The sequence below is a fragment of the Parasteatoda tepidariorum genome, chromosome 2 (assembly GCF_982258835.1).
Source record: "Parasteatoda tepidariorum strain Cologne lab strain chromosome 2, Ptep-v5.0, whole genome shotgun sequence".
NCBI classification, from domain to species: domain Eukaryota; kingdom Metazoa; phylum Arthropoda; class Arachnida; order Araneae; family Theridiidae; genus Parasteatoda; species Parasteatoda tepidariorum.
This window is the reverse complement of record NC_141756.1, coordinates 123,115,210-123,136,187: the sequence shown is the minus strand read 5'-3', so window position 1 is coordinate 123,136,187 and position 20,978 is coordinate 123,115,210. Positions and strand designations below refer to the sequence as shown.

At 28.7% G+C, this 20,978-nt stretch overlaps 1 protein-coding gene across 2 annotated transcripts in view; it reads right to left on the bottom strand.

The window, feature by feature from the left end:
- Positions 1 to 3,069: 3,069 nt before the first annotated feature.
- The window catches only part of DNAlig1 (DNA ligase 1), a 64,877-nt gene continuing 46,968 nt past the window's right edge, over positions 3,070 to 20,978 (bottom strand). For both annotated transcript variants that reach the window (XM_087158260.1, XM_087158259.1), the window contains exons 17-24: positions 20,709 to 20,910; positions 18,302 to 18,508; positions 16,831 to 17,047; positions 13,913 to 13,995; positions 7,983 to 8,135; positions 7,708 to 7,905; positions 5,423 to 5,515; positions 3,070 to 3,239 (exon numbers count right to left, since the gene is read on the bottom strand). In XM_087158260.1, the coding sequence (XP_087014386.1) occupies positions 3,162 to 3,239; positions 5,423 to 5,515; positions 7,708 to 7,905; positions 7,983 to 8,135; positions 13,913 to 13,995; positions 16,831 to 17,047; positions 18,302 to 18,508; positions 20,709 to 20,910 (1,231 nt within the window). In that variant the 3' untranslated portion in view covers positions 3,070 to 3,161. The remainder of the gene's footprint in view (positions 3,240 to 5,422; positions 5,516 to 7,707; positions 7,906 to 7,982; positions 8,136 to 13,912; positions 13,996 to 16,830; positions 17,048 to 18,301; positions 18,509 to 20,708; positions 20,911 to 20,978) is intronic.

Sequence of the window (20,978 nt, the reverse complement as noted above, 5' to 3'; positions counted from 1 at the left end):
CTATTACTGACTCAATTACTAATATATAACATATTTCTAATCATAAGACATTTACTTATCATGCATATCTTTAAATTAAAATTTTTTATTTTTATTAGAGATCTGCTTTTAATAACAAAACAAAAAAAAAAAACCTGGAAATCTAGTCTAGTTTGTAATGTTTCGTCCTGAGAGCGGAATCACTGAGAGCGTCCTCTAAGGGAATTGCAGATATATTTTTTTGGAAAAAAAACTTGCCTGCAATTGTTCTTAAAAATAAGGTACTATAAGGTTAAGGTACTGTTCTTTTAAAACAGTTGCAGAGTCTCTATAAAATTGTGTATCATTAGTTATGATTGTAGTTTTAGTAATTTAGTTAACCTACCACCAAGTTACAAAATAATAGTGCAATTATAAACTGGACAAAGATAATTTGACTGACCATAAAATTTTTAAATTTTCTAAACTTAAGAAACCTCTTTCCCAGTAATTTTCTTAAAAAATTGCATTCCCACAGTTTCAGCACTTCTCTTTAAAATGTTAAAATTTTTGATTTTCCTTTTTTAAATTATAACTGTTTCGTACAGCCAGGACAGCTTGGTTGGTAGAGGGTTGGGTCTAGGCCGCAAGTTCGATCCTCGCCAGCGGGAGACTCCACCTGTAACAAATAGTGACTGGTGCATGCTAAGTGTGTCAGGGTAAGGAAGTCCTTTAAGTTCCCATAACGAATCAATACATCAAGGGTACTGGATTGGAGATAAAGTGTGCTCTGGTTCAGGTCCTAATTATGATGTGGATGGGCTGTGATGTATGTGTTTATCAGAAGTCGAATTCTTGGTCATAAATGGTGCCACTTTGCCTAAAAATATACTTGTTAGTATTGACAAGTGGCATAAAACAACTGTTTTGTACAAATTTGTAAAACCTTTTTTTCTATTACATAGGAATTGATAGAAATAACGTAAAATTTTCTATAAATACCTTATTTCCATTAATCTAGGAAAAATAAATGGTTTTTGTTTGAAAGCAATTAACACAGTGTTCGGGAAATTAACATAAAAGGTTAACCTTTTCCACAGCAATGTGGGATAAATTATGGAGTCCATTTCAATTAGTTTTCATACATCTTTCAAGGAATTATTTTCAATAATTGCACTTCCTTATACATAACTGCCAACCTTTCTGCACTCTTACTCATTTTAACTATTTTTTCCGCTTTACGAACAGAAGATAAGATTTTCCACATTTTTACCCACCCGCCTGACTGCTCGTATTTTTAGGTATTTCTCCATTTTTTTTAACGACAATGTCAACCTTCGTCTATGAAAAGGTACCTCAACATAGAATCAAGTTAACATGTCTTAAATATTCATAAATTGGAAATGTATTTTTGTAGTGGTAGATACACTACAGCACTCCCCCACCGGAATTATAGCTGATAGAATTTGATGAATGGATACCGCAAATTGACTCATTGCTGCTTTGTGAGAAGCCAGGGAAGCTGTAATAAGATCACCGTACTTTTGAGTGCTGATGGTGAGAGCTGTATTAAGTTCAAGGTTTTGGGCGCTCCTGTGTTGCCTTTAGCAGTGGAGTGAATGCATTGTATGTGATCGTGACTGAGTAGCACAGGAGGTGGATTGTATTAGTCACAAGTAGCAAGTCAATGTGGTCTATCAATAGAAGTAGGCTTTTTCAAATTGAAGTGGGAGTATCTGGCAAGGTAGGTATGTACACATCATGTCCGAAGGTCACCAATGTGGGGATAGTAGGTAACGACAATGTCAGCCTTCATCTATGAAAAGGTACCGTATATTCCGCCGTATAACGCGCACTTTTAATACAAAAAATAACATTGGAATTTACGGGTGCGCGGTATACGCCGAATATAAAAAATTATAGATTAAAAAATTTAAATACTATAGAAAAATACTTTTATTTTAAAGAAATAACATACCTTTACCTATATACTTTATTGATTTTCGTTATTGCATAAATAGTTCATTATATTCGTCTTCCGTTATTTCTTCAGGCACGTCATCACAATCTGTTTCGTCTTCATCATCTGTGTTACCCTCATCCATAAATAAACAGCCATCTTCTGATCCGTCCAGATTATTTGAAATACTGCATTTTTTGAATGATTTTCTAACCATCTCTGGCTTAATTTCATCCCATGCTTTTAATATCCATTCGGACACTGTTTCCAAACTTGCATGACACATATGTCCTCCTTTCGTAAAGGTTTCCTCACCCTCCAACATCCAAGTGTTCCACTGTTTTTTTTTAAATTGGCTTTAAATGGTTTGTTTAAGCATATGTCCAATGACTGAACTAATAGTGTCATTCCGCCCGGAATAACTGCCATATCGGTGTTACATTCTTTCAACAATTTTTTTGTATTATCTGTAAGGTGGGACCTAAACATGTTCCACACTAAAAGGCTTTCTGGTTATCTATTGATACTAGACGAGATATTGCACATGTACAATCCAAATTTTCGTGCACGTTGTACGAAGAGTATATCTTAAAATTTAAAAAAAGTTATTAGAAATTATGGGTGCGCATTATACGCCGGGGCGCGTTATGTGTCGGAATATACGGTACCTCAACATAGAATTGAGTTAACATGTGGAATTGAATTGGAATTGTATTTTTGTAGTACCACTACAAAAATACAATTCATGAGATTCACTACAAGCTTAAAATAACATATGAATTGTTGTGACTGTTATGTTAGTGACTCTAATAAGTTGAACCTGTGCAATTCTTATCAAATTTAATTATTTTTGCAATACATTTTAAATACAACTTGCAACTATAATTATTATAATTGTAAAGAAGAATTTTATTAGATTGAATATGTTCTAGTAGATAATAAATGAATTTATGTAACTATTTATAGAATTGCAAATTTAAATCATTATATAATGCCATTTTTAATAAGTAATGTTTTAAACAAACCAAAAATAAGTTCAAAATTCGCTTAATGGGTGTTACAAACATTCCCTTTTAAAAATGTGGAAAGTGTATATATATATATATATATTTTATGTAAATTTATAAATAAAATAAGTTTTATTCCTTAAATAATAAATAAAATCAGATTTATTTAAAAAATGCCAATAATAATGAAATTAAAAATACAGAATGAGGTTATCAACAAAAATTATTTTGACAGTTCAATAATAATTTTCTTCATTTTTAGGTTTCGCTTTCATATTTTGTACTTGATCTTGTCTTCGATACATTTCAGCAATCTAAAATAAAAAATGGCAAATTCTGAGAAAGATAAGTTTTAAAAAGACTACCTCATGGCAAACTTTAAATAAGAGTTAACCTGATCAAAAAATCGAAATTAAAAATTTTTATCCCTAAGAAAGTAAGTACTCATCATAATAAATAAACAGATTTGAAAGCGTTCAATGGGAGCACCCACTTTCCTTTCAAGTTCACTCTAGACAATTGATTCGTACACTGCTTCCAGATCACAGTTATATATTTCTAGTGGTAGACTATAATTCCACAAATGAATGTCCTTTAGTCATTAGCAGGTTTATTAGGAAGAGTTTTCATGTTTTTTTTTAACATCTAGTTCAAATATGGCTTAGTTTCACTCAAAAAGTTCTCAACTAAAGGTGAGTTTGTTCAAACATTTGGTTCAAGAGTTCCCTTGTCTTCTGTGTCTGGATCACAATTACAAGGCTATGAAGTTGTACAATTCTAGCTGTACAACTCTGTACTCTCTATAAAATCAAATAGAAATCATAAACTGATTTTGTAGACATTATAAAACAGCAGAATTCTTAAAGAATCTCTTTAAAACTTTAACTGTTGTTTCTCTAATCAATACCAATTTTTTTTATTGTGAATTCAAAACTGTGTTTTCTAGAAAATAACTAATAAATTTTTGAAAAAATTAATTTAAAGTAATATGGTGATAATTTTATATTATCTTAAGAAACTATCAACTTTGTTCATTAACGGAAAATAGAATGTTTTGTCTAAGTTAAAGTGATTATAATATAATTTTGAGATATTTACGTTAATTAATAGTTTCAATTACTTTTTTATAATGGGGTGCTTTTTTTAGGTGAATAAAATTTTTTTTTCTTATTTCTGCTTGATGTACTTTCTAATCAAATAATTTGAAAATTTTCAGAAAGGTGATGCTCTATTAGCTAAAGCTATCTGCACTATTATTCTAATCTGTGAACAAAATCCACTTAGATAATCAGTATAATACTAGATAAAAGAATGAGAAAGGGTATCACATATCAATAATTACAAGACTGTTTATTTAATACAACTATTTAATACAAATTATTTAATACTACTTAACGCCAAAATGTGAATTTTTTTTTAGGAAAACTCAAGAAACCATAAATAAAAAATTAAAAATAATGCAGGGGTCTTCTATTGAATGTTCAATATTTATTGAACTCACTTGATTTACTAGGAGCAAAAGAAGATTTAATGTTATTTATATTTATTTATAATTAATATAAAATTTTAAAATTTATTATTGGGTTTAATTCTTCTTAATCAAAACAATATATTGATTCCGAAAAGTCAAATGAAGTCTCAAAATACTAAGTACAAAAAAATTTATTTGTGAATATCTCAGCTCATAAAATAATTTTAAATTAATTGTATAATAGGATTAATCAAATAATTTGGATCAAGAAATCTCCATAACACAAGACTAGCTGCTTTATTACATCTTCCAGACAACTTCCTAGCCCAACTCAAAAATCCTGAAAATTTCCTGAGTAAAATCATTAACGACACATTTCAAAAAATTAATGTCTTCATAAATTTAAATTATTGATATTTTCAAAACATGAAATCTAAAAAAAATTATGTACAGCATAATTTAAATGAATAATTATGTTTAAGTTTACTTTTATCTCTAATCACATTTATTATTCTACCACAAAAAATACTTACAAATGAAAGGGATGTCAATTATAAATTCTAGTTCTAATATTTTTAAATAAAATATACAAGAATTTTTATACGTAAATGTTATCGATGATTTCTTGAAACTTCTGGACCTTTCTCTTTTAAAAAAATTTACATAACAGTTGTACTTTGATAAACTAAATTTAATTATTTTTAGGGTAGGTATTTCTGACTTAAATTATAATTTTTACGTTAAGAGTTTTCATCGGTTTTCACAATATAGTGTTTCAATATACTGTTTAAAAGTTTAATTGTACATTACATATGCTACATTAATGGAGAATTTTATTTAAAAAGTTTTAGTTAAAGGCTGTAAGTATTGAAAAGTAAAAACTTTTTGAATATAAAGGACAACTCCGAAAAATAAGAAAATGTTGACGGAAAAAAAAGCGTTAAATCAAGGCAGAATCGATTAAATCCTTATAATTATGATAATAAACAACATAAACTGTATAAAGTTATTTTTAAAAAAACAGACCTGAGAGGAATTTGTTGCTTCTTCAACCTTTTTGTCATCCCTGATTTTGAGAAAACGAGGGAACCTTAAGGAAATGCCCTTCTCTGGGTCAACCTAATAAATAATTTAAAAAAAAAATTAACTATGCAATTTTTTAAAAATAAAACTTCAATATTAGGCAGATAATTTTTATAACAAAAAGGGGTTGGCACTGATATATAATTATTTTGGAGTAATTTCTCCAGAATATGCAATGAAAAATTCTCCAAATTTGGGCTGAGTTATCACACTATTAATTTAGTGTTATGATGTAAAAGAAAATTATTTTCAATACTTAACGAAGAGTACTAGATTAAGGTGGAAAAGAGAACAGGGTGCGTAGCCAAATCTTTCAACAAAAAATAAGCACTTCTTAAGCACCATATACATTAACAAAATGCAAAATAATTTTCACAGACTTAACATGTACATGATAAAATAACTAGTTTCTGACAAAGAACTCTTTTTCTTAATTATATTAGCCACCATAAAAATTCTGAGAGATTTTTAGGTTTGAAAAATGAGGGTGGAAAATGAAGCCTGAAAATGAGAATATCTAGTAAAATGCAGCTGAGTTACACATGAGAGTGCTAAAATCTCACCGAACTCAGCTCAGTAGGTGCACATGTGGACTTGCAAGTATTTCATCATACATGAAAAATGATTACGGCTTTCATACGCTACAGACCGAAGGAAGGCGGGAATGGATTGTGGTTGAATGAATTGTGAAAACGTGGAATAGAACAATCTCAAAACCACGCTTTCGCATAATACATGCCAAAAATCGACATAGTAAAAAATAAACTTTAATTTTTGAAAAGGGAAAAATCAAGCATTTTACTTTTAAAAAACGAAAATAAGCACATTTAAGCACTTTTTAAAAATGCTATGCAGCATGGAGAATAATCTGATTGATTTAGCAGGAGTGATTGTGAGCCCAAGTCAAAATTCCAGAACATTTCTTCGAGTGAAAAAAAAAACATTTTAAATTGGAAAAAATTTAAACAAGGTTTATTTTCCTTTTTCTCAATATTTCTTAGTTTACTTAAAATAAATTTAAAATTTTACACATACCTATGATGACCTGGAAAAGTAAATAAAATTTACAAATATATCTTTCGTTCTTGAGTATATGATTATAACAACTATTTACTGATAAAAAATGAATATTAATCATGAATATGAGCTTATGAAGTATCTCTTTGGCTCTCCCTTACAAACAAATAAAATAAACTGTGTTTTCAAGTTCCATCTTTGAAAATTTAATTTCCTGAAACTTCTGTGATCAATGATTTTTTTTAAACGTCTAGACCAGTGATTCTCAACCACTGTGCCGCGGCACTTTTGTGGTCTGCCAAATTCTTAAAATGTGCCGCCAAATATTAGAAATGATACAATAAAAGTTATAATGCTTTTTTTTATTATGAGTAAAGCTTAAATTAAAGAAAAGTGTATATATATATACTTTTTATAATTTTTCCACGCTTTAACAGCGTGAACATCTTTGTCGGCGATTGTCTCGTCTCTAACAATCTTAAAATAAGATGGAAGTATTTAAATTTTAAATGACACGCAATTTTAAAAAATGTTGTAAGAGCTAATCATTAAAGTAAGCCTTTGCAATTAATAAACAAATTAACAAAGGATTACTAAAAAAATAAATATATAAAAAACAAATTAACGGAGGATAACTAACAAAAATTAAGCTAACAATTAATAATTAGCAAAAAAATTAGTTAACAAAAAATCACAAAAAATAACAGTTAATGTAAAAAAACTAACACTTAATAACAATAGAAAATAAGCTAACAATTAATAACTAGCAAAATAATAAATAACTGTTACTAACTATTTAAAAATTGGTCGAAAGAAATAATTAATCCCTTAATAAATGTTCTTTTGTAGTACATATTATTTTATTTCACATTCAAAATTATTGTCACAAACCATTTAACACAGTGTAAAATAGGTAATTAAACAACTTTTAATCTAATTTTTTTCATTGTGTGCCGTTAAATTTCGAAATCGTTAAAAGTGTGCCGCATCAAAAAAAAAAAGGTTGAGAATCACTGGTCTAGACCATCGATCTCCGGAAACTTCCGGATCACTGTTAGTAAAAATTCCGGAAATCCGGATTTTTTCCGGAGCACAATCAGCCCTGATTTAGGAAATAGGTTCTATTTTTGTGGAGGTGAAACAACATAGCACTAATTTAAGATAAGGTGAGCGAAAAGAAACACATATAATATTTCTGTATGTATACTTACAATACCAATGGCTGCTTTATGGATAGGCGATATAGACAAATCAGCACATTTAACTTCCCATATCTGCTCGGGTTCAAACCATTCATCTGGCTCTAAACTGTGATCAAATCTATAATATGACTTGGGAGCACTGATAACATGGTTTTTTAAGAACTTTGTATGCGCTTCTAACTCATCTTCTTTAAAGCCAGTACCTAACTGATATAACATCCATTATAAGACCATGTATTGTTAATTTCTCTTTTGAAAAAGGCATTACAGAGATTTTAACTTACTTTACAAATACTTTGAAATTCCTCATTGTCGTTGTCATAGCAGGCAAGTAAAAATCCACCATAGGTACCTGTCCTTTTGCCTTTACCATGGTATCCACCGATAACAACAAGATCTAGGGTATCGCCGACACCATTTAAATAGTCTTTTTTTAACTAGAACAAAAACTGGTCATTAAAAATAATGTAACACTAGATTCAAGATTAACTTAAACAGGGTTGCTCATCATTTGTATAATATTTTCATAATATGCTTCTTTTACAATATTACCTTTTAGATAAATGAGAAGATTTAATAAATCTGAAAAAGTTTTGAGAAGATTTAATAAATCTTGTTTTTTTCCAAGAAAAACAAAGTTCTTAATCTACAAAACTCTTGTAAGGCCAGTCTTGGCATATGCTTCTGAGGTTTGGACAATGACAAAACTGGAGGAAAATTGTATCACATTGAGAGAAAACTTTTGCGGAGTACACTTGGTGGCGTAAATGAAAACAATAACTGGTGAAGGAGATTTAACTTTGAACTGTACCAGAGATTCATAAACAACCAGATATTATTAAATACATAAAAATAAATAGAATGAGTTGGATGGCCCATGTAATTCAAATGACTGATGACAATACAATAAAAAAAAAACTGCTTTGTAGTTTACACTACAACTGTAAATACTTTGTTACAACATTAATTAACTATAACTACAAATATTTTTTTTATAATGTAGTGACCACAAACTACTTTTGAATTGTAGTAACTACTTCACTACTTTAAGGAGACAAACTGTGTTAGAGAACTTAATTTACACCTATGTTCAAAATGGGTTTGAATAAGAAATCAGCTTGCATAAAATATAAGTTCAGGGATGAGATTAGCCAAAAGGCAAAAAAGCTGAATTTCCACGATAGTAAATTTTACGCAAGCGCAACACTTAAATAATAAATTCCAGACAGTTTAAGGTAATAAATAATGTGTTGACATACAATTGTGTACTAATCTATTATTATATAAATGATTAAATTGATACTTAACATTTAGTGAAAATTAAAATTACCAATTGAAAAAATAAAGCTGGAAATTTTTTTCTTCCTCAGTTCACATAAGAGACAATTATTACTTGAAAAACTACCCGGTTTAGCAAATTAAAACTACTGAGAATATGCATTAATATTTCATGTCTTTTAATAAATACTGTTATGTGATTTATAGTAAATATATCAGTAATATTATTTTTAAATTATATTGAAAACAAAAACTTTAACAATGGACAGAATCATTATGTTCCTATTATAGTCTAATCTAATTAGAGCCCTCTGAAACATATCAATAACAGTGAAGTAGAAATATATAGTAACTCCTTAACATACAGTTTTAGTTTGAAAAATTACATGACAATCAGCAACTGTTTAGATAATTGTCTTTTATTTGATAAGAATTTTGCATTTATAGCATAAATAACAGCAATTATAAATAAAATTTTGATGACTTAATTAACTCTTTTTCCAAAAAAAAAATAAATGAATAAATAAATTAAATCCCTTTTTAAGTGATTGCTTTTGCTTGCTATATCTTTTATGTTTGCTATATTTAGTCGTTAGTCCATCTTCAAACATCTTGTGACAAATCCTATTTTTTCTTCTTTGCAAGCACAGAATGTAAGTTTTGAATATATTCCCTTCCAGTTTCTCTGATGTTGTAACACTTACATATACTAATAATCGTCGTTAGAAAAACAGTCACCTTTATAGTAACTAATTAAAAAAAAAAAATTACTTCTTACAAGAATCGCGATAGTTGATTAGAATTGCGTGAACATGAATAACAATTATGGATTTTGAAATCACATGAATATGAAACTAGATATATGATTTTGAAAATGAGAAAATACAAACTGGGATATAGAATTTTTAGAATGCGTAAATACAAATCAAGATTCATAATTTTTAGATAGCGTAAATACAAATCATGATGCTTAATTTTTAGATTGCATAAATAAGAATTATGATGCATAGTTTTTAGAGTGCGTGAATGCGAATCCCAATGCCTTATTTTAAAATCATGTATAAATACGAAAATCAATGTTTGATATTATAAACCGCTTGAGCAAATCAAGACATTGAACTTTAAACTTGAGTGAATACGAATCGCTACATAGGTTTTTAAAAAGGCGTAAATACGAATCACAATATCGGATTTTTAAATCTTGTAAAAAAGAATCGCAACGTACAACATTCAAATCGGGTGAATAAGAATCGCAACATGCAAATATGAAAAGCTATGTTTGATATTAAAATCGTATGAATAAGAATCGAGATATTAGCAGATTCCAGGCTTGGGACCTCTAAAAGGTTTGTCAGAAGCAGCGTCGTTTGAACTACAAAAATCTGATCTATCTGGAGGGCGGGTAAAAAAATTCAGAAAATCTTATCTGCTGCGTGTAAAAGGGGAGAAAATAGCTAAAATAAGTAAAAATGAGAAAGGATTGGTAGCTATGCAGCTTGAATTTTCTGTTTCTCTTTGAAAATCGGTAAATTTTCTGAAAAAGCGGAACACTTATATAAAAAAAAGTGACATTTTTAGAAAATCTGAATTTTTGATAAAAAAAAAAGCTGAAATTCAAGAGATAAAAGTGAAAAAAGCGGAAATCCGCCAAAAAGCAGAAAAATCTCATCCCTGTATAAGGGAATAATTAAGAAATATTTCATGTGTACACCAGCCAGTTTGTTATTTCAAAAATTTTTTTTTATTGTTTTTTATTACTTTGTTCTGAGAAATGCCATTTTCAATAGAGAATATTTAATTTAAGGAATGCAAATTTATCAAATATTTGCAATTTTTTAATGCTCTTTTATTTCCTCAAAGAAATAAAGTACATAAAAAATAGGTTCCCTTTCTTTCGATTAACATCAATGTTTTAGGAGTGTGCATTCACATATAAATAATGTACAATGTAAAAAATGTAATTAATTATTACATTTAGAAATAAAAATTTCAATATTTTAATTGCTTATTTATCTTTACCCCCAGAAAAATATTAAAACAAAAATTTAAATTTTACCTAAACAATTGATTAATAATATACTATAACACATAAAACAAGAATAATAATCCTAAACATTTATATGCTAATCAAATTAACAAATTTATTGCCCCCTAATAATTTCCAAAGCGAAATTTTTTTTCCATAAATGCAATAAATTTTAAAAATATTTTTAAATATTACAACTCTGTTCAACAATGAAAATAAGCTCCATAGATAAAAAGTAAATATTATCAATTGAAATATCAATGATAGCAAAAATTAATAGCTCATAATAAAAATCAATAATCACTTTTGCTATTTAAACACTACTTACTTTTATAATCATGAAATTTTCGAAATTATTATTCGAACAAAAGTGCAGATTCAAATCAATTAAGTAATTAATTGTCAACATAAATACAATTTCTTAAAAAAAATTTATACAATTTACCAAATAAATATTATTTCTTATTAAAACTTATGCAAAATATTTAAACTGGAAATCAGATTTAATAAAATTTTTATCCTCCCAATGTAGTTTTCCATAATTATAATAATAATATCCATCAGAATTTCCATTCATTAAATTAAATGGAAACTAAATTCCTCCAACCCTTCCTTTGCTCACTAGATTTCACCACAAATCACTTTTGAAGAGCATAGCCAGATTTTTCAACAAAAAATAAGCACTTTTCAAGCACTCTAAAAATATTTTAATCACCTTACGAAAAAGAAAAATCATTATTAGGATCTGTGCAGTGATAAAAATTATTTTTTTCCATCGTTTAAAGTTCTTAATTTATAAACATAAAATCAATAAAATTCAAACACTTTACATAATCATGATAAAATAACCAGTTTCTGATAAATATTGGAGAGAAAATAGAAAAAATTATGCAATTTTTGTAATTTAGAACAACAATCAACACGGCGAAGAAAAAATCTCTTCTTATAAGACAGGAAATTAAGCACTTTTTACAAAACCCGAATTAAAAAAAAAAAAGCATTTTTAAGGGCTTTTAAAAAACATAAGTCAAAAATAAGCACTTTTTAAAAATGCTATGCACACTGAGAGCAGACTCCCAATAAATTTTGAACTTATTGCTGAATCACAATCCTGTTTAAGAATCTCTTTAGTAGTTAATATGAACAGCTGCTATTTTTCATATTTGGAAATGCAGAAACACCGTCACATTGAAGCAGATATCAAAAACAAAGTCTTAGGCGTTCATCTTTCAAATAGTTTTTTTCCCCTTTCTTTCAGTAATAGAGCAAACAAAACTTTTTTTTCTTTCCCTTCAGTGTTTCCTTTATAACAGCTCCATTCTTCAGTTGAGTGGCCGGTGCTCTTTTGTTACACTCTTTTATTTATTTATATACATGTTAAGCAAGGAGCATTTTATTAATCCAGCACCTGTATTCTTCAGGTCTTGTCAGGTCAAATCTTGCAAAGTAAATCCGCAAAATGTTTTGTTTTAGAGAATAAGTGAAATCTTAATAATTATTATTGGTCTGTGAAATAGGTCGAGAGAAATTTAGTTTTCTCACAAGGAGAAACATTCAAATGTTAATTAATGCATACTTTAGCTAAAAATAGATTAAAAGACAGGAAGTGAATTTTAAAGTGTAAGAAATTGCCTTTGTTTTGAATAATAAATTAAGAAAAAGATTTACAGAAAAGAAATAACATAAAAAGTTTAATTAAAGCTTTTTATGTTACAAAATACACACACACATATATATATATATACCTAAAGGCTAATAACATTCAATTTGTAATATGTAAACTTGCACACTTAAATACTTTCACCTCATACGAAGAACGGGTATTTAGCTAGTTAGCTTACAAAACAAATTTTTTTCTTTCCGATGTAAGCCAAATATTTCAAATAAACAATAGGGCTTGAAATTTATGTTAGTTTGCAACCACAAAAAAAAAAAATTTTTTTTTTGTATGGGATTTTCATGCATTGGGTTGTGTTTTTGTCACGAAATAGCATGCTATGATAATTGTGACATAACACATTCTCATTTTGTAATTTTTAATTTAAATTCATTTGAGTAAAATTTTTTTTGCAAAGCAAACCAATTGGTCACATAATGGATTTCTCATAGGCTCAACTCACTAATAGGTTTAGGGTAGCTTTCAGTCAGTGATGGCAGGTTTTTACCACAGTAAAAAAAACAAACACAGAAAACACGATGGAAAAAAAACAAACCACCCTAAAAGTATATAACAATGAGTTCAAGTGAACGAGTATATAATAATAAAACCTCACTTTACAATAATATAAACTGTTAAAATAACACTCAAATTTTATTGATTAAAAATAATTGAATTCAGTTAGAAATAAGCATACTAATTTTAACAATTAAACGGTGCTAAGTATGAACTAAGTATGCATTATAAACGTACATTTGTAATTTTTTTTAAAATCACAATTATTAAATTTAATTTTCTTAAAATGTCATCTATCCGTATAAATACTATTTTCAGCTTAATCAGGTTTCAGGGCAAAACCAAATTCAGGTTATAGTTCCAGGTTTGCCCCAGTGTCCATGAAAAAATAGGAATGTTCTTGACAAAATACCAATATCTCCTTAAATAATAATTAAAAAAAAGTTTCTTTTTTGTTGATCAACTTATGAAGGGTTAAGAATGGTATTCCATATATTGAGGCAATCCTCAAACAAATTTAATATATTTTAGTAGGTAGGTGGTCATATTACAAACATTTTGGTATATAAGGATAAAGTAAGTTTTGAGGTCAAATTAGACAGGATGATTGAGGTCAAATTAGACAGGAAGTCTACTTGACAAGTTTTGATTTCTAACAGATAATCATGATAAAGTGAAAATTAACATTTATTTGCCAATTAAAAACACATAAAAAAAAAGAAATTGCTAAGTTTTACCTTCAACCAATTATGAGATCTCTTGGCTATTTCATATGAAGCATCAACTTTCAAAGCCTTTACCATTAAACCTTCACAGTTACCTAAAAGTTGATAAAATATTTTAGATTACTATTCTGAGTAGAATGACCCAAACTATAAAATATTTATAACAGTCGTCGAACAGCCGACCCAATTTAGGGTTTACGACAACTTATGCTTAACTTCATAGAATTGTAGTTTTAAACCCAATCCAAAAGACAATGGAACTCCTGGATCCAGCATTGGGAGAAATTTGCCTTCGTGGAGGACTTTATTGATGGAACTAACCCGCATTAGCGGTACATGGGGAGGAAAATCACAAAAACCATCCATGGTTCACCTGACAGAGTGGTTCGAACGTGGTTCACCTCATCGGAAAGCGAACGCTCTATTCCCTAGATCATCGCAGCTATAACTATAAAATATTGGCCTGTATCCCGAAATCTTGCTAATTGAGGTAAATATTTGCTAATTCAGTCAGTAACAGAACTAAGAGAGTTGTGGTCCATTTTCAGCAGACCCCACTAATCTTATTAAGCACAGTCAGAACTTCATTTTAAGCAAAAAAGAAAAGAATTTTTTTTTTTTTTTGTTGATAAGTTCAAATGCAATAACATTACAAAATAGTATATATACATTCATCACTTATACAAATTAGCAACAAAGTAGCAAGCAGTTAAAAAATTGTTAATTGACAAATCTTAAAATTGAATAATATTTGACAATAAAAATACTTTTTTTTAATGTCTGTTAGAGATATACTGTTTTCTAAAATTGCGCCAGGTCGAGGTCTGGTGAAAATTGAATCGTTTACCCAGTCAGTTCTGGGTATAGTGCAGCATTTGGATTTATTACCTGGGTATGTATTATTTACGCATAACGATATAAAAATCATACATTTTCAATTAGACAAAGATTTCACAAGATATAGTTCTAAGAAATTTAGTGTGCAGCTATATCATTTATTATAGAGGCACATATATGATATCCATAAAAAGATATGTTTTAATTTTTAAATTTTGTTTTATTGATACTGTTTTGTTTTATTGTTTTAATTTTTAAATGTTAATTTTTAAGTTCGCAAAAAAGATTTGGATTGACTGTTTATAATATAAAACTTTTCGACAAAGTGGAGACATCTGCCTTAAGTAGACTTCATAATTAATAAAATTCATAATATCATTTATTTTAGTAGCTTCTGTTTTTAATATATAGCACTTTAACTAAGCACATTAAATGAAAAATGTTTTAACTACCTAGGATTAAATTTTAATCGTGTAATAATTTTAAAAATAATTTATGCGCAATGAGATCTTCCTTAGAACTATCTTTTAAGCTTTCTGATATTTGACTTTTCGGCGGTTACTTTAAGCTTTAATTACTGATGAAATTGATTTTAATGGGGCTTTCTAAATTCCAGATATTTCTCAGTTAATATTATTTCTACACGTAAAATTTGAATCACCCATTTAAATAATCACTTTATGACTCACTCAATTTACGCCGATAGTGGCATAAGTGCATATAGTGTTTTTCGCAGTTACTAGTATTGATTTTCACGTGGTTTTCAAATAATGCCCTGATATATTTTAGACAATATGAGAAATTAGAATCACACATTTGAGTATTTACTTTTTAAAGCAATGATTATATTGATTTTTTCAGCAGTAATTGCTATTGAATTTCCACAGTTTTTAAAATCTGACATGATATTATTTATTAGAACAACCGAATCTCGAAACGAAATACGGATTTGAGTAACTCCTCTTAGAAGAGATTTCAAAATATTGTTTGGTAGTTACTGCTACGGATTTCACGATTTTTTTAAAGTGATGATGATTCACAAAATGCGAAAAAGGAAATAATTTGGGTGTCCCCCCAACAAAATGTGAGAATATCGCTTATAATATTAGAATTAAAAAAATATTACATATTCAATTATAAAGATTATATACAGTTTTTTTTTCCATAGGCACAGCGCTTATGTTACTGTAAATTAGCAACATATATATTTGTTTTTATTAAAGGCGGTATCGCACAGAAAGATATTAGTGCAGTGGTTCCTGAACTTTTTTGTCTCGTAGACCCCTTGCCATGTTTTTTGGTCATGGGTAGACCCCCTGCTTACCTGGTATTGATTTTTTTGTAAATTCATCAACTTCAAATGTATTTTTGACTGCTGGCATAGTGCTACTCACTGCGAAAGATTTCATTCTGTTTGCACCGGTTTTCTATTATACTTCTACAAATTTAAATAATAACACATTATTGCATCTACCAATTTGCTCAAAACAAATTTAGTAGGTACAGGGTGGCCAGTCATATCTGTAAAAAATATTCCCTGTGTTTTCCCTGCATATATTATGAATAAACACTGATTCACTGTGTTCTTATGTGCTATATTAGGATAACAATACCAGTTTTAGTTGCTGGAAAAATTTAAGAGAAACAAGAAAGAACAAATAATACTATAATTTATGAAATAGTATAATATAGCTGAACTATCATCTTTATGTATCTTATAGATCTTTGAGTGGCCTGTATTTTTTAAAAAGCTCCTGTTTTTTCCCAGATTGTAAGGAAAAATTAAGAAAGCTCTGCATTTTCCCTGCTATTTTAGATTATTTTTAAATTCACTGTGGAGTGGCAACCCTGTATGAGAGTTAACTTTAATAAATTTCGATAGAATTCTTTATTTCTAATTTTGTATTTATTTCATTATCAGATTTATTTAGTTAAAATAGTTTTCAACATTAGATTCTAAAGTTAACGCCTATGAAAATTTTGAAAAGGCTTTTCACAGGATTAATTAAAATTATATCTGAAATAAAGATCTTTTTTACCAACTTTTTTATAAGGTGACAAAATAAAAACATAACAGGCAGATAAAACCATACCTTTAATGGACTCATCTAAGAACTCCTGCATTGTTTCGGCACTATTACCATCTTTGTAGGTGACGAACATGAACTCGTTAGGCACTTCATCGAATGATGAATGGAGGAGCTCTCTTCTTTCTTTCAATGGTTTCTTCACTAAAGATTCTCCATTTAAATAGAGCAAATCAAAAGCCATAACACAAACTTGAACTACAATTTCTGACTTAGCAGCATCCTTGTGAAGAAGAATTAAGTTCTTAATTTTAAGACAATAATAAAGCGAAATACAGTAAAAGTTCGCAAATCTGACAAGTCACAGTCAAGATATTAATATTAATTTTAGAAGATAAAAACATTCATCTGTCCATTTCAAATTGAATAGTCGCTTAGCTCATTTTTCCAATGAACAACAATTAAAAATAATCAATAGCAATAAATCTCGACCAGTGTAAAAGACTATCTCCGTTAGAGTCAAAATTCCCAAGTCCACACCAAACTAACAAACAAAATGTTTAGTTGAACCAAGTCTGTATCAAACCGAGTACTCTTATCGCAATCTAACACTAGTTTCTACCTTCGATTCCCCACACGAGGAGTCTAGTCATTTCAATGACGCTGCACCTATTCAACAACAACATGCAAAACTTTCAATAAATCTCATTGGCTCTGACTTCAAACACTTAAAGGCAGTCGACATGCTTCGGCACGTATGGAAATAAGCTTATGGCATTGCGATCAATCATTATTCCAGGTCTGACGTACAATTTTTCTAGGTTTAAGCAAAAATTAGCGATTTTTCCTAATTTACTTTGGTTGTTTCTTATTCCCTGACAATTTCAGGTTTTTTCTGACCTGTGGGTACCCTGTTTTTTTGCTTTATTTAATAACGTAATTAACGTCTAACATAAATTATTTTAGCTTTATTACTGTGTCGTTATATGCCTTTCAATTTCGTGCATGATTTTGCATTATTCAGTATTGATTTATTATTTTCATTTTTTTATTCACTCCGTATAAAGAACAGGTATTTTGCTAGTGCATGTATATATATATATATACATATACAAACACTGCTCAAAAAATTAGGGGAGTACATGGGTTCAACGAAATCTCATTGATTACCTCGTTAAATTTATGCAAAATGGGTGTGTGGCAGTCTTGGCGGTTTGGGGGGACAACATACCATATTAAACATCCAAACAATCAGATTTTTGTCTTTTAAATGTTATCAAATTGTTGCCTTCAAACATTTCATGCTCTTTATTCCATTCCAAACAATTAAAATTCATACACAATTGCTTTTTACTTCTTTTTTCTGTATCGCATTTCATTGCACCTGTATTTTTCACTTCACGCCCATGCATGACTACCGCACAAAAGTTTCATCACTGCTTGCTCCCCTAATTTTTTTTTTTAGTTACGTATAAAATTTACACACAAAAAATAAAACACATTTAGTCATAAAGATATAATAACAGAACTGACTTACTTTCTTTTTTCTAGTACTAAGTATTTGAAAGGGTAAAATTTGTTTCATTTCATGATCCCAAGCAACAGCTTCTGTGTCAAGGATAAATGATTTTGTAGTATCTTTCAATGCCTTAGAAATTCTGGCAATAATATCGGGATATTTTGAAGTGTTATCTTCTTGATTACGGCTAAATATTTTAACTTCACCTTTGTCTGTTCTATGGATCTGAAAATGTATGTTATATGAACATAAAAAAGTTAAAAAATAATTTTTTATAAGTAAATATATTATTAAACCTAATATTAAACCTAAATAATTTAACCTTGCTAATTTAAATTATTCCCAAAACTTTATTTTTACAAAAAGAGAACATTTCTTTTTCTGTGTAGATTATAAACCGGTTTAGCGAAGTATAGTTCTTCAAACATTTATATCTTTGAGCATTTTCTTTTAATACTTTTCAAAATCTTTTATAATATTGTTAACTTTTATTAAATATATACACAGAATCATGACACTATCACACTATTTTCAGTAAACTTTTCATTGTTTATATTTTGTTGCCATGAAAAATATTGAGAAAATATTTTTGTTTTAAATACTAGTAAATAAAATATCTTTTCTAAACAAAATATTACTTTTTGTCCACAGAAATTGTAACTTTGTTCACAGAAATTGTAACCAATGGTACAAAAAGATTTATTTCTCAAGTTTGGCATTCAAGAAAATATTTATTCAAATACAAAAATAACCATGTATGTTGCTCTTTTTTATTTCGTTTTCTATTTTTTGTGTGCTGTGAATATAGTTTAGCATGTGTGTTCAGAAATTTTCACGCAGAAGTTCTGCGATTTAACTTTTTGAAACCACTCATTTTGGACGAAATTATTTACATTTGTAAATTTTGTAGCCAGAATTTTTTAATATGCAATTAAAAATCTACTTCTTATTTTAATTTGTAATTCAATACTTTTGTTTTGTACAACTTGATAAAAATCTGACAGTAATATTTAATGTTCCTTCAAACATAAAAGAGTCCTGTATAAAATTTTGATAAAGTTGTGACCTGCCATTTGAATGGTGTTTTTAACTGCGGTACCCAGCCTCATGTAAGTTGGAAACCCCTGATTTAGCCAATATAGGCCTGATAAAGGTTAATATTGGCCCTATATAGAACCAATATTAAAAAAATCTGGACATTCCAATATTGGTCCCTTGGTGAATGATCATACAGGACTCATATTCAGCCCAACTAGTGCCAAGATAAAATTGTTGCTGGGGTTCTTATAATTAAAAACAAATTACTAATTAGTAACAGTAAAAATACAACATTAGAAAAACAATCAGTAGATTATCAGATATCAAAAATAAATTAAGTTGATTTTCCGTCGATCGTTAATACAAATTTTGTTGCATCATATTGTTTTAATGGTCCCTTTACAAATACTAATCTTATCATGTATTCTTTGCATAATATAATAATGATTAAGGAAAGGAGGATTTGTTATAGTTTGAGAAAAATGTCTCAACAATACGTTTTATGTTCTCGCAACAACTGCTGAAAATAGAAAGCTAAAGAAGGCCAAGACATACGAAAAATGTCACAACTCAGGCCACTCGCAGCTCTGACGCATTGAGACTGAAAGTTATTTCAACATTATTTGTGAAAGGCCTTTGCTTTGATACAATAAAATACTCTACATTAACTTGAACCTAAAGAAAATGAACAGCAATCTGCTACAAATGTCAGAAATTTATTGTTTGTACTAAGAAAACCAAAATTTCCAAATATTTCAAATTATTAAATGTGTTAATTTATCCTTCCATTGCATCATAGAATAAGTACATAATTTATTCAACCAAAATTTATTAATTTTCAAGTCTAAACCTTTTAAAAAAATTGTCAAGTCTTTATTTGATATTTTGTGTCGACCCTCGTTTTACTGTATCTATTGTTAGCAATGAATAGTCACATGTGAAACAATCGATTAGGATTCTACTGCATGAAAAAAGCATCAAAAATATATACAGGTATTATAGACAGGGTATCTGCTACATTTTAGATTTTCCAATTCATGACTTTCCATGACTAATTCCAAGAAATTTTAATTCAAAGACTTAACAAAGTTACTATTTTTTCCAGGAACCCCCTGGAATATAATCCCCCTGGTCTTAACATCTTTCTCATTGATTTTAAATATCAAATACAAACAAATCATAACTTAATATTTAAAAAAAAAAATGATTTGAAAAACTAAACTGAAAACAGGAATAAAGCAGAATTGTTTTAAATACTTTAAATCATTGAAGTAAGCTAATTCACCAAGAATAATTGCAAACATGAAACTGAAAATATAGATTTTTTTTTCTTCCAATGCCAACTTAGTTTTAAGAAAAAAAAAAGAAAAAGAAATAACTAACATACTTGAGCTCGTTCACCATCATATTTAAATTCACACGTGAAATCATTATTAACGAAACGTTGCAGCACTTCATCAATCCCCGTTGTAGGGTGAGCTAACATGGGCTTCAGTGGGCAGCCCGGTGAAAGTTGGCAATGTTCAGAAAGACGATCGATACCTTCTTTCAAAAGAACAGGTATCATCAAATCATAATTAGGGCATTCACTGCATAAACAAAATGTAATTGAAATTATAAAAGGTATTTAATATAATTATTATAAAAAACATTATCA